Source organism: Mesoplodon mirus (genome assembly GCF_964341445.2).
Source record: "Mesoplodon mirus genome assembly, chromosome: 1".
In the NCBI taxonomy this organism is placed as follows: domain Eukaryota; kingdom Metazoa; phylum Chordata; class Mammalia; order Artiodactyla; family Ziphiidae; genus Mesoplodon; species Mesoplodon mirus.
The window spans coordinates 62,048,518-62,063,235 of NC_138976.1; the positions used below are offsets into that span (position 1 = coordinate 62,048,518).

Genomic DNA, 14,718 nt, shown 5'->3' on the forward strand with positions numbered 1-14,718 from the left:
AAGGAACTTAAGTAGCACTTTTGAAAGAGTTCTAAAGTGTTTCCAGGTGCTTGCAGGTTGCGCTTTCAAAGAAATCACAGAATTTTGTACTTAGGGAATACTGGAAAGCAACATAGACACGAAGAATATAGAAGCTCAACTGGATGGATGAACAACTACTAGGTGTACAATTGTCCTGATACATGGCCAGCTACATTGCACCAGCATCCATCTGTACATAGAAGACTGTTATTACATACCATGTATGTGATGAGTCTCATGATTACTGATCATCAAAGATGAGCATAAACAATATCTGGAGATAGCTGCAACAACTGTATTACAACTTGAAAATATCTGTAATTCCTACTAGTAAATAAGTCACCATGCTGCTAATATTATCATGGTCTGTCATCACCATTCATAATTGAAGGAAATGTTCATTAATGGTTAGTGAAACAAGATGTAATTATTTTCCATCCAAGTCCACAGATGCTCCCCCTCTGAATTCTATCCACGGACCATTTTGAGAAGGGTTCTATGAACCCCAGATTAAGAGATCCCTTATCTAAGGAATATACTACACAATTATAAAACTATATCCTTCAGCCTCTGCTTCTGTGTCAACTTAAATAATAAGAAAGCTGCATACCTGGACTACTCCACTCAGAGAACCATAATATAATATGCTCTCAGTTTTCACTGAAGACAAACATAAGCAACACTAACAAGAAAAAAACTTCTGTATCTTCTATGAAGTAGCTTTTAAAGACATAAACTGTGAATGTTATTCAATATTTTCAATATGATAATCCACGTAATAAATTCCTCTTAGGGTTTAGTAGCAAAAAAAAGTATTAATGGTTTGCTCCGTATGTTTGGAGAAATAAGAGAGCATCTCATATCTGGGCAACAACAAGCAGCTCAGTTTAGCTAAACTGTAGGTTTATCAATGAGAGTACAGGGAGGTGAGACTATACAAATAAATGAGAATCAGATCAAGAAAGGTCTTGTACACCGAGCTAAAGAGTTGATTCATAAAGTAGGAAATGAGGAACAATACTGCTGCTGATACAAAGATATGTAACAAACCAAGCACTGCCAATATGCAATAACTCGTTTAAACCATTACAATAGCCAAGGAGATGGTACAATTATTAAAGCCATTTAAAATAAGTGCGAGAAAAAGAACAATGAAAAATGGTACATAGAATGACCCAGTCATATTGGAATACACACAAAACAACTTGAAAGAAGTATACACAAATATTAATCATACTCTCAGGGAGATTACAAGAGCTATCTTATAGTGATATTTTACAAATACCTGTAAGCTGCCATAATTTTTTTTCTGGAACAAGGTGGAGGTTTTAAATATTTTTAAATACACATGTATTATTTTAGAATAGATCTGAGAGGAAATTTTTTCTTTTTTTCTTTTACAAAAATCTTAAAAAATAATTGTGTTGTTTTTTTAAGACAGTATCTGGATATTCAACTAAATCTTCTAAGAAAAGGCTCTTAAAAGTTTTCTACAAACTGCCTATAAGTTGCAAAATATGTAAAAGCCTCATATATGTTTCTTAAAATAATTTTGATTTTGTATATTATTTTAACAAATAAATATATTCTATGAAAATTGTGACACTAGAATTTTACACAGTCATGAACACTTCCAAGGATAATTATTCATTCAGAAATTGTTAAGAGTAATAGGCAAATAAATTTTAATTTAGAAAACAAAAATTCTTTCACATTTTCCATATGCTTGAAAATTCTCGGAATAAAATGTTTGAAAAAATATGGGAAAATGCAAGAATAATAATTTTAAAAGTCACAAAATAAAAGTCAGTAAGTTAAATGTGGCTCAAAATAGACACTAATAGCTCAAGTACTAAAAATGATCCACGGTCAGATTGTACTTATTTCAATTTCAGATATGAGTGAAATTATGTGTATAACAAAATTCTCTAAATTACTTCTTCTCACACTTTACTGTGGTTATAAATCATCTTGTTAAAATGCAGATTCTGGCTGAATAGCTCTGGAATGGAGTCTGAGATTGTGCATTTCTAACACCCCCCAGTTAATGCTGATGCTGCTGGTCGACAACCACACTTGGAGTAACACATCTCTTTTTATTCTTTGTTAGGATTCACTAAAGCCTTTAAGCTTTAAAATATATACTAATAACTACTTATTAATACAAGTATCTTTACTTACTGCTTTGAACTTCCTAATATGAAACCTCAGTGTTGTGCCGAATACAACCCAGATTTCTGAGTTTTACCTGGAAGAGCTGCTATGACCTCTACAAAGTTAACTCAAAGTATATGATGAAAGAAAGCTGTGAGTAGTAATAGCAGGGGCATGTATATTTGAGTCATCTATCCTCTAGATAATTAAAATTCAATTATAATTGAAATGCATAAATGTGTAAGAAAATGGATGAACATTCTACTCATAATCATCTACTCCTGTATTTGTTCAGAGATATTTCAAAGCAAATCAGCACAATTGTTTCTATCTTGAGAAATTCAGTCTGAACAAGTCATATAAAAATGCTCAGCTATCTATAGGGTTCTTTAGTCCACTCCTATAATGATTGATATCCCAGCCCTTCAGTGGAAGTAACATTCTCCCCTGTTTGAGGTAAATGATCTCTTGCAGGCACACCATTTGGATACCTGGAAGAGGTAATTTATCTCAAGTGGGCAAACACTTTAATGAAAGCAAGAAGGTTGCCACCTGTCCAGTATTTACAGAGACAACATGGAAACTGGGGTCTTTGCCCACTGCCTGTAAATACATCGTCAAAGTTTAAGAAGGCAGCAGTGGCATCTACCTTTAGCAAACACCTCACTTTCTGAGCAATGAATTCAAGCTACCACTATTGAACTTCCAGTTTCACAAAAAGGTATAAACTAATATACAGGTTCCACTGAAATGTCAGTGCACAAAAAAGAGAGGGGCTTCCCTGGTGGCGCAGTGGTTGAGAGTCCGCCTGCCGATGCAGGGGACACGGGTTTGTGCCCCAGTCCGGGAAGATCCCACATGCCGCTCCGCGGCTCGGCCCATAAGCCATGGCCGCTGAGCCTGCGCGTCCGGAGCCTGTGCTCCGCAACAGGAGAGGCCACAGCAGTGAGAGGCCCGCATACCACAAAAAAAAAAAAAAAAAAGAGATAACACAACATTTATTGGACAATTACATATACAAGGGACTTGGCTGAGAAAGTTACATTTACTCCTAATAACTCTATGAGCTAGGAACCGCCCTTAGCCAAATTTTACAGATGGATGAAGAAGGATGAAATGATTTTCCCAATGTCACACACATAGTAAGCAGTGGAACCCAGATTCAAATCTAGAATCCAAGTTCTTAATCCATATTCTACTGCATATCCAACATGCTTCATGTTCTCTTAGACAATTTTAAAACCTTCTCTCCTAATTAGTTAATAGTATAATTCAGAACTTACTCTAAAAAGATAAGCACCTAACTTTTCAAAAGAGTAATTTACTGATTTTTTTTGAACAATGATAATAGGAGAGGCAATAGTTACTATTTAATATATTAAAAGCTACTACTTGCTATTGCCATACATGTACTAGTTTTCCTGGAGCTAAAAAGAAAAAAGTGAAAATGAATGAGATAATGCCATTTGCAGCAACATGGATGGAGCTAGAGATTATCAGGCTAAGTGAAGTAAGTCAGAAAGAGAAAGACAAATACCATACAATAGCACTTATATGTGGAATCTAAAATATGATGCAAATGAACTTATTTACAAAATAGAAACAGATTTACAGACTTAGAAAATAAACTTATGGTTACCAAAGGGGAAGGGAGGGAGAGATAAATCAGGAGTTTGTGATTAGCAGATACAGATTACTAGAGATAAACTAGGTAAGCAACAAGGTCCTACTGTATAGCACAGGGAAGTATATTCAATATCTTGTAATAAACTATGATGGAAAAGAATATGAAAAAATTTTATTTATACATATATATGAATCACTTTGCTGTACACCAGAAACTAATACAATATTGTAAATAAAAAGAAAAAAGTGACAGTGATGCCATCAATCGGTAGTCCTGACATGTAATATGATTTAAATTTTCAGCAAGTTCTTCAAAAAGACAGAAGGAACAGAGAAGAAAAATCAGAGTTCTAAGAAATAGCCTCTTTCATTTCAGAATTTTCATATTTCCTAAATAGACTTTCCCAAGATTTTGCCATTTCAATTTCCCACATGGCTGAAAGAATTAAGATACTATTCATAGTATTAGATGATTCAAGGGACAAGGAATCAATTGCAAATCAAAGCTGAACTGATATTCTTGATACCTGCCCTATGATGAAAAACTCCTTCTGTAAATTGGTTAAATAGATGAAGGAATGCCCAACTGATATATATTACCCAGACATTACAATGATTCTCTAGAAGATTATTAACAGAAATAGAGAAAAATCCTCAAAAAGTATGATATTTTTTAAACTATAGCTATGATAGTATATCATAAGCAAAGCACAGCATCACTTCTGTGATATTCTTGCTGAAAATGCATAAGCTAAATCTGATCATGAGGAAACAAACAAATCAAAATTAAGGGATATTCTACAAATAATTGGCTTGTAATCTTCAAGGTCACGATGGTCAAGGAAGCACTGAGTAACTCTTCCATACTGAAGAAGACTAAAGAGACATGACTAAATGCAACACATAATTCTAAACCAGATCCTCTTGCTAAAAATGACGTGGTTGGGACAAATAGGGGAAGTTGAATGGAGTCTGAATGGTAGTAATGTATCAGTGTTGGTTTCCTGATGTTGATCATTGCATTATGGTTACATAGAAGAATGTCTTTGAAATACATGCTATAATACGAGGGAGTGATGGGGCATCAAGTAAGCAACCTGCTCTCAGACCATTCAGGAAACAGAATTCTCTGTTGTGAACTACTTGCAACTTTTCCATAAATTTGAGGGTATTTTGGAATAATTTTTAAATGAAGATATTAAAGAGTATGTAGCCTATGATATCATTTATATCCTTTGTTAGTCTGCTAGTGGATGGATGAGTAGGTGGCATGAAGGGAGGAAGGAAGGGTGAATGGATAGAGAGAGAAAGAGGGATAAAACAGATTGGAAGAACACATAAGAACACATAAAAATGCTTACATTAACTATCCCTATATGATGGGAAAATATGTTTTTTTTTGTTATTGTTCTCTGATTTATTTCTTTTCCAAGTTTTCTGAATTGACCTGTTTTCTTGTATAATGGAGGTAGTAGATGTGAAGGTAATTTGAAAAAAAAGAACAAACAAAAACAATCCTCTCTACTGCACATGTTGATTAGCTGATTCATTCCATCCACAAACTCTTCCTTCTCTTTTGTCAACCTCCCGGTAGCCATCTAGGGAGAATCATGTGAATGATTCAGCTCAGGCCAATGAAACAAGCTCAGGCCAGGCCAATGAAACAACAGCAAAAGTCTGCTGGGGAAGCTTTTGAGAAAGCTTTTGCCTTCCTGATATAAAGGGATATATTCAGCAACACATGTCTTCATATTTTTAAGAATTTTCTTGAGATATAATTCACACACAATATAACTTACCCATTTAAAGTGTACAAATCCCTGGTTTTTAATATAATCACAGTTATGCAGCCATTACCACAGCAATTTTACAAAATTTTAGTCACCCCCAAAAGAAACTCCATATCTATTAGTAGCCACTTCCCATAACCCCCAACCCCTCCCCAGCCTTAGGCAGCCCCTAATGTACTTTCTGTCTCTAGATTTGCCTAATCTGCATATTTCAAATAAATGGAATAATATGATATGTGATTTCAAATAAATGGAATCATATTATATACAATCTTTTGTGATGTAGCATATTGCTTTCATGGTTCATCCATGTTGTAGCAAGTATCAGTACTTCATTACTCTTTATGGCCCAATTATATTTTATTGTTTGGATATCTGTCCATTACCCATTTATCAGTTGATGGGCATTTGAGTTTGTTTCCATTTCTTGACTATGCATTATGCTGCAGTAAACATTCATTGCACAAGTTTTTGTACATATATGTTTTCATTTCTCTTGGATATATACCTAGAAGGGGAATTGCTGGTTCAAATGATAACTCTATGTTTAATATTTTGGGGAAATGCCACTCTTTCCCAAAGCAGCTATATCATTTTTTATTCTCACCAGCAATGTATGAATGTCTTCACACTGTGTCCCTCCCTTCTCCTTCCTGCACAAATACAATCCTGATGCCTAAAAGCAGAGTGACCAGCTTAAAACTAGGAGGCATAAACACGAAGATGCTAATGGCTTAGCAGAAAGACACAGTCTGGATTTCTATCTACCTCCAGACTTACTATTTGGGAGGAAAAAAACCTTATATATGAATAAGCTACTCTAAGTGGGGGTCTTCTATTAGGTACAAAGAAAGCAAACTTGTGATGCCCCCAAACATCCAATGTCATTATATTCAGAGGAATAAATTTCTTCCTGATCTTTATATGTATACTAATTTATAACAGAACCATGTTTTAACAAGTTGGAGCTGTATGGGATGTGTAAATGGTCTTGAAATTTTAAGATAAACTAATGTATTTTTATTTTATTTACTCTAAATTTTTATGAAATTTCTTCATTATTATTCAGTTAATGCAATAAATCTTAATAAAGACCGATATCTGAAGTAAGAAAAGTAAGTGAAAGAGTAAACAAAGGCATTCTAAGCACTTTACAAATTAACTCATTTAGTCCTCTAAACTCTGAGCTAGGTAAAACTTACTATGCCCACTCTACAAATAAAGAAACTGGGAAACAGAGTTTAAATAACTTGCCCATGTCATGGGGCTAGCATCAGAGTCAGTATTCAAAGTCAGGCAGAATACCTGCTTAACCTTACACTGTGTTGCCTCCACTGTACAGCAATTTAGCAATTTTAGAACAGAAAATTAATCATTAGTAGTCTAAAAATGTATACAGGTAGGCGTGTGTGCATTCATGTTCATTAATGCTAAATGCTACTTTCATGGTGAGATGGGTGGTAAGGGAACAATTTTTTTTAGCACCCACTATGTACCAGATACCGTACAAAACATTCAACAAGCATTATCTCATTAATTCCTCATAACAATGGGGAAGATGATACCATCTTCATTTATGGGAAAAGAGTGTGAGGCCCAGTAAAGTTAAGTAACTTGCCCAATTTCACACAACTAATAACTAGCAATGCTGAATATAATATCAAGTCTGCCTTGTTCAAAGCTAATGCTCTTTCTACTATACAATAATGATTACCTATTTAGATTTTTCAGACACTTAAACTATAAACTCAACATGACTGTATAAACTGTTATGGCTTTACATTTATTACCCTTATCTGTTGATAATCACTCATAGACTTTGAAAATATTTTCCCACCTTTTCTGCTAAAATATCTAAAATTTCTACTAGGATACACATAAAAATGAAAACACAATTACCTAGATAACAATACATTAAACCCTTCATCATGTTTTGAAAGAATTATTCTATAAGCCCAGCTAGTCAAGCCACCACTGCAGAAGATCCACACTGATCATTTTTGTACTTGTTCAGTAACAATTATCTATCTGCCTGGACCATATCCTTTCCAATACTCTTCAGGACTTTGATACATCAATTATTTTCCCCTTCTAAGCAACAATCATTTTCTCTTCTCCAAGTAGTGTTCTTTATCCAACAACATTTAAAGGCTTGCCTAAAAATAAGTTTTCCTGAACTTACTATTTCCTCAAGCTAGAGGCATACCAGGTTCTAACATCAAAGACAGCTTGTCCCTAGAGATAGGCAAGCATGTAAAACACCACTCTTGGTCTACCTTCTACTTCATAGGTCTTACCTACACATATTTTTATCAGGGTCTGAATAAAAATTTTGTCAATATTTTAACTTAAAAATGTTACAAGGGGCTACTTTTAGAAAATGTGCTCAGGGGAAATCGCTGCCTACTTTCATAAATCAACAATCTGATCCCACGCCAATGATCTACCCTTTCCCCCACTACTTCCCAATATGGTTAGAGTAGACAATATATTTTATCCATAAGTCAGACCTGCTACGCATGGATTTACATTCTCACCTCTTGAATGTCCCTTCTTCCCATTCTATGCTTATTCCCACCTCTACATCTCTGCTTAAGCTATGCCCTGCATCTGAATGCCAGCTCTCCTCTCTAACTTACTGTCATTCTAGGCCCAACTAAATCACTAGTCCCTGAAGCTTTCCCAATACTCATAAACCCACATTGAGCTTTACCTTCTGCGTATTCTTACATTTAAAGCCTGTACTTCCTCATCCAATCCTTGATTACATTCTGCCTAAGTTGTTCATGAGTTGTCGCTCTTATTCTTATGAACATTACGTATATTTTCTAGAGGATTGATCAAGTCACATCTTTTTCTTTTATCTCCTCAAGCATATAGCACAGTGATTAAAAAAATGCATTAAATAAAGTAATAATATAAATAAGATTATAGCTTAAGAAACCAATCTATTTTATGTCCACATGCCTGAAAAAATATGACTAACAAAAATCATCTGTTTATTAAACTAAACCCCAAAATTTATTAAGTTCTTTCAAGAATGTTACAATTTTGCTTTGAAGTTATAATACCAACATTCTTAAAATATATTTATTTGCACTTTTTTTTTTTTTTTTTTTTTTTTTTTTTTGCGGTACGCGGGCCTCTCACTGCCGTGGCCCCTCCCATTGCAGAGCACAGGCTCCGGACGCGCAGGCCCAGCGGCCATGGCTCACGGGCCCAGTCGCTCCGCGGTATGTGGGATCCTCCCAGACCGGGGCACGAACCCGTGTCCCCTGCATCGGCAGGCGGACTCTCAACCACTGCGCCACCAGGGAAGCCCTGCACTTTTATTTCATACTCCAAACTCAGTATGTTGAGATTTTGCCGATACATTAAAATATGCATATTTCTTACCAACATTTATGGCCACAACCTAAAAATAATCTTTGGATCATAAGTTTTGTACTATAAGAGCCTAGTTTACATGTGTGAAATCACAATAAATGATCTATACTTACACAGCAGAATTGTCTGAAGAATTAAATTACATCCCAAATTATCATTTCATTAATACTTAGAATATTTCATTATGCAGGCAAGTATTAACAAGTCTACTGTACATTTTTTTTCTATTAATGTGTCTGAAACGACCATAATTAGTCCAATGACATAGCTTAAGCAGTAGGTAACTGTATGTTACTCTTTAAGTGTAGAGAAATTAGTTTTCATTGAACCTTTCACATAAACATGCCACGCAATCTGAGTCATGAAAAAATAAACTTGCATTTTAGACCTTTGGAAATCACTGGTTATAGGTGGCTTCACACCTAGTGGAAAGGAGCAGACTATTTAAATTAACTCTATTTAAAATTAAATAGAAAAAATAAAAACATGTTGCCAAAGGAGAGAGAAAAATTTTCTACTGATTCAGTTATGATTCAGATTTCTAAAGCACATGGCCAGGAACAGAAGAAAGGTTAAAACATTTGAAAGAATATTACCAGTATTACTTAATAAAAAAGCTAATGATGAGTTTTCCATAGGAAAAGCATGTCACAAAGGAAAAAACAGGTGAATGTATTCACCAAGAAGTGTCATTTAATTTCCCCATAAAGACAAAATTAACATCAAAAATTACATTAATTCACTACTTCATTAAATATAGGTTTAGTAATCTCTCTGTACCTGAATAAAAGAAAGATAAAAACAAATACATTTTCTTCCTTGAAGGTTTATTAGAATTTGTACCATAAAGAATTTCTGGACATTTGCTTTTTAAATGTATTTTGCAAGGACATAAAAAGGGGAATCATACCTGCTTTACTAATAGTTTCCTGTAACTCAGCCATAGAACTGATTATTGCAGCAAGAAGGTCAGAACTGGTGAGCCAACTGAGAGCTTGCAAACAACGTAACTGCTCCTTTTGATGTTCTGCAAAAACAGAAAAAAATCCATTATGCGATTCTACAAAAATTTATTAAAATCCATTTTAAAATTATGGCAATATTTAGCTATTTAAGAAGTAGATCAAGGGGCCTCCCTGGTGGCGCAGTGGTTGAGAGTCCGCCTGCCGATGCAGGGGATACGGGTTCGTGCCCCGGTCCAGGAGGGTCCCATATGCCGCGGAGCGGCTGGGCCCGTGAGCCACGGCCGCTGAGCCTGCGCATCCGGAGCATGTGCTCCGCAAGGGAGAGGCCACAACAGTGAGAGGCCCGCGTACCGCAAAAAAAAAAAAAAAAAAAAAAAAAAAAAGAAGTAGATCAAAATTTGTACGTAGAACTTCACCTAGTGCAGAGAAGTCTACAATAGATGTGAGATTTTATTGACTTTATTTACGGTTCAATTTTTCCATATAAGAAGAGAAGTCAAATAATGTATTTGATCATGAAACAAACAGGCATTTTATTAACTCCTCTCTATATTAATGGTAACTGACATCATAAAAGAAAAGGGAGAAGGAAATTTTCTTTAGCTCTACTTACTTAATAGCTTGCTTTTGAAAAGTTAAAAACTGAAATAATTGTTTCCTCAGAATAGTCAAGCATTCAAAAAAAGTTAGCTATAAAACTTACATTAGTTTCATTTTCATTCAATTCTTCAACAGATTTTTAACTCTAATCATTTTATACTAATTCAAAGAAAGTGAAAGTAAATTATGCTACTAATTAATTTTAAATAGGGCAGAGTTTCTGGATTGACTTTATTGAAAAATGGCTGTACAAACTTTTCAACTTACTGTCAAAAGAGTATTCAAATATAACAAAGCTAGACAAAGTTGAAATCATATATATTTGCTACTTTCTTTATATTTTAACGTTTATAACAAAAAATTAAAGCCTAATTTATACATAGATACACACTTATTCATACACACATACATATCTACATATGTATGTAGATATGTTACATGATTTGACATTGTAAATGATTTTTTAATGTTTTTGCCCAACATATTCACTTCGTATGTCACTTACATTCAACTCAGATTTTTAAAAGCACAAATTATCTTACTTGGAAATTTATTCTTGTCTTTGGGCTCTCCTGTACACACCAACATGCCTATGCCTTCTTTGAAACTCTCCATCCAGGTAAAAAGAGACGCACACGACTGGCCCAAAATCTTGAGTCTGTTTGCTGCCAAAATTGCAATAACACCTTTCCGGAATACACGTATTAATCCTTTGAATGCTTTTTTCTTCATCTTGGCTTCCTCTTGCTTCTTTTCTTCTACAGTTGACAAAGCCTGGGCTAGAGTTCTAACTTCCAATTTTAACAACTCAAAGGTGTTGACCTGTTGCTGGAGAAAATCTCTCTGTGTGGATAAGGCAGATGATCGGCTATACAGAGGATATAAGGCACCAGCCATCAATGCGCAGGCCGCCAGCAAGGATGTTTGTTCCTTTTTAGTCTGTGATAACAAGTTTTTGAAATGTGTGTTTTCAACAACCAATTGTTCACGTGACTTCTCAATACGGTTCAATTTTTCCATATTTTTTTCAGCAATTTCTTGAAATTTCTATAAGAAAAGACAAATAATATATTTGATCATGAAACAAGCATTTTATTAACTCCTCTTTTAAAAAAGAAAACCTTTTGCTGACAACTAGTTCTTTTTCTTCAAAAGATCTATGTTCTAAAATATCCAAAAAATACATATGATAGAGCAACAGTGGGCCAAACAGCTTAGATCTAAATGTGCACAGTAATTTTTAAATCCCTTATATGGAAGCTTTACACAAAGTAGAGCACATACATTTAAAAATACTTTGTAAATTCCCTGTATACTTATGCATAAATACACATATTCAGAAAAAGAAAATTTCTTCTCTTCCATTACTCAGTAACATGTATTTCCTACTTTTAAACAGAAATCACACCAGCATTAGAGGCTTTTCTATACGTAAAAAGACTTAACTTTTTGTCAAAATAGCAAAGGGTTAAATAAATAATACAATACACAGCATCTGACTATCTGCCATTTACTAGATGAGAGGGGACTGATTCTGAGAGCATACTCTCTTATTTCAGTTTCTTCCTCCCCAAGACAGAAGGCTGTGCAAAGTACAGCTCCAGTGCTGGGAGTAAATTACTAACTGTGGGCTGGGCCTCAGCAGCACTCTGGTCCTTTTTTCTTGATCAAGGTACTTATAATTCAAAACTTAATATGCAACATACAGAAATTTTAACTGCAGGCACTGGATTTTAATCACTAGAAAATAAACTAGCTCTCCATGAAATCTTATACCTAATCATTAAGGAATTGTTGAAACAGAGTAAATTCAGAAGATGACAGATGCCAATTTCTTTTACTGATTAATTTATCATTCGATAAACATTTATTCATTGCTTACTAAATTCCACACGCTAGGAAAACAGACAAATAAATCAATGATTATGGTATAATGCTGTGATGGAGCTATGCTAGATTGCAAGAGATGCACAAAAGGATGTTTATACCAAATGACGTTGACAGGCTTTTGGAGGAATATGGCAAAGGACAAGTGGGAGTGAGATGTGTAATAGAAAGAACAACAACAAAAAACTCAACTCCACCAATAAGGAGGCTAGCCAATGGCTACCCTTATAATAAAATTTAATCTAATCTAGTCCATGGTGATTTAACAGCTTTAGCTGAATCTTTACTTAACCAAATAAGCTGCCCTGGCTTGTCCATGGACTTCGTTCTTTTTAAAACAGGCCAAGGGAGTTCTATTTGAATAAGGGGGTCAGTCAGAGACTAAGAAAAATCATGCTCTTGGGGCTTCCCTGGTGGCGCAGTGGTTGCGAGTCCGCCTGCCGATGCAGGGGACACGGGTTCGTGCCCCGGTCTGGGAGGATCCCACATGCCGCGGAGCAGCTGGGCCCGTGAGCCATGGCCGCTGGGCCTGCGCGTCCGGAGCCTGTGCTCCGCAACGGGGAGAGGCCACAGCAGTGAGAGGCCCACGTACCACGAAAAAAAAAAAAAAAAAAAGAAAAGAAAAATCATGCTCTATATAAAGTGAAGCAGTATCTTCATTATGAGAGAATCCTTTGGGGGACATTAAGGAAAATATTTCTCTTTGTATTATTGGTTCAGGTCACACTCCGTCTGAAATTTAACAATGGTGTTTGGGAAAGGTTTACAGTGAGTGTCTGATTCAAGAGTTATCCACAAACAACTAGAACAATCAAAGGCATTTCCAAAATTTACACTGGCAGGAAGACTTCAAAGCTGTTCAGACTTAGAGAAAATCATACAAACTCTTAACTACTCTGCAAGATTTAGGTGTCAAAGCCTACCATGGACAATGTTGACAGGAAGTAGCCAAAAGGATTCAAACTTGTCGAAACACATGGCTGAGGAAAGTAACCCCCGGACCAAAACCAGTCCTGAGGCTAGGGGATGAGGTTCCCAAAAGTGCACGGTGAGTAGAAGGAGGCACTCAGAAGTACAGTCCTGAATACAAACGAGTAAAGGAAGTATACAAGAGGCCACTCTCTGATGGATTCAACTTCTTGAGTGCTTTCCCTTGGGCAGGAGGGAAATTGGATTTAGTCTTGGTTTTAAATGTTTCTCTGCTATACTTTAATGTCCTTTATTTACTCCAACTATTCTCTGAAGTCTGATCCAGCCGTACCTGTGGTGGTACTGTGAGAAATAAAGGAATGGGGAAATAAGGGAATTGTAGCTTGCTCCAACCACACCTCTACTGATAGCCAAGTTGTGGCAGCAGTAGTCTATCAATAGGCCTGTGTCCCAGAGCTCCATATAAAGACCACTAGTAAAGGTCGTGGTGTTCCACTGGGAGCAGCTGGAAGATGGAAGAAACTCTAAGAGCCAAGTGGACAGCTTAGAAGCAGATGTACAACAGCCTTTATGAAAAGGGAAAACTGACAAAAGTTACAGCTAGAAAAAGCAGGAAGACTAGCATCTAGCAAAGGAAGAGCCAGAAAACAAAGTAATGTGTTCTAAGGAAGTACAAATAATTCAGAATGTTTGAAGAGGAAAATGATGGAAATTTGAGAAGTATGTAGATAATAAATGATTAAGCTAAAGAATTTAAACTTTACCCAGAAAGCTATGAGAAACCATAAAACTTGGGACAGTTGCTAAGCTTTAGTAAATGGATGGAAAAATTGGAAACATTAATAAAGACTGCCTGGGATAGCAGTAGAGTTTCAGGGAGTAGAGGGAGCAAATGGAAATTACAAAGTTTAATTCCATATTCTCTCCAAAATCAACTCCATTAGTTCATTTAGAGAAAAAAAGGAAAATTATAGAAAATCTAGGATAAAAGAGATGCACTGGTCATACCTAAGTAATCAAAATAAAAATGAACCTAATTGGGGTGGACCTGAGCGTCCTGAGGGGAAACGGCGTAAGGGAGGCACAGGGTCCGGCTGGAGCGTCAGCGTCGCTCCTCCTGACAGCAGGGAAAGCGGCTTAAAACTCACCCTTAGGCTCGCAAGCCCTTTATTCAGCCAAGTCCCTCTGAGCTCCTTCCTCCCTGAGCAAGCACAGGTCACTCTCCATACCTCCCCTCCTGGGAGCCTACGCAGCCTGCCACTGCCAGAGTCCCGGGATCCAAGGACAACTTCCTCCAGAGAACGCACGGTGCGCCTCAGCCTGGTGCAATGTCACGCCGGCCTCTGATGCCGCAGGCT

The 14,718-nt window shown here is 36.1% G+C and overlaps 1 protein-coding gene across 1 annotated transcript in view; it reads right to left on the reverse strand.

Moving 5' to 3' along the window:
- The window catches only part of CCDC171 (coiled-coil domain containing 171), a gene marked incomplete at its 3' end in the record, with an annotated part of 345,924 nt that overhangs the window by 145,506 nt on the left and 185,700 nt on the right, over nucleotides 1-14,718 (reverse strand). The window contains exons 17-18 of the mRNA XM_082603964.1: nucleotides 11,086-11,590; nucleotides 9,889-10,005 (exon numbers count right to left, since the gene is read on the reverse strand). Coding sequence (XP_082460090.1) covers nucleotides 9,889-10,005; nucleotides 11,086-11,590 — 622 coding nt within the window. The remainder of the gene's footprint in view (nucleotides 1-9,888; nucleotides 10,006-11,085; nucleotides 11,591-14,718) is intronic.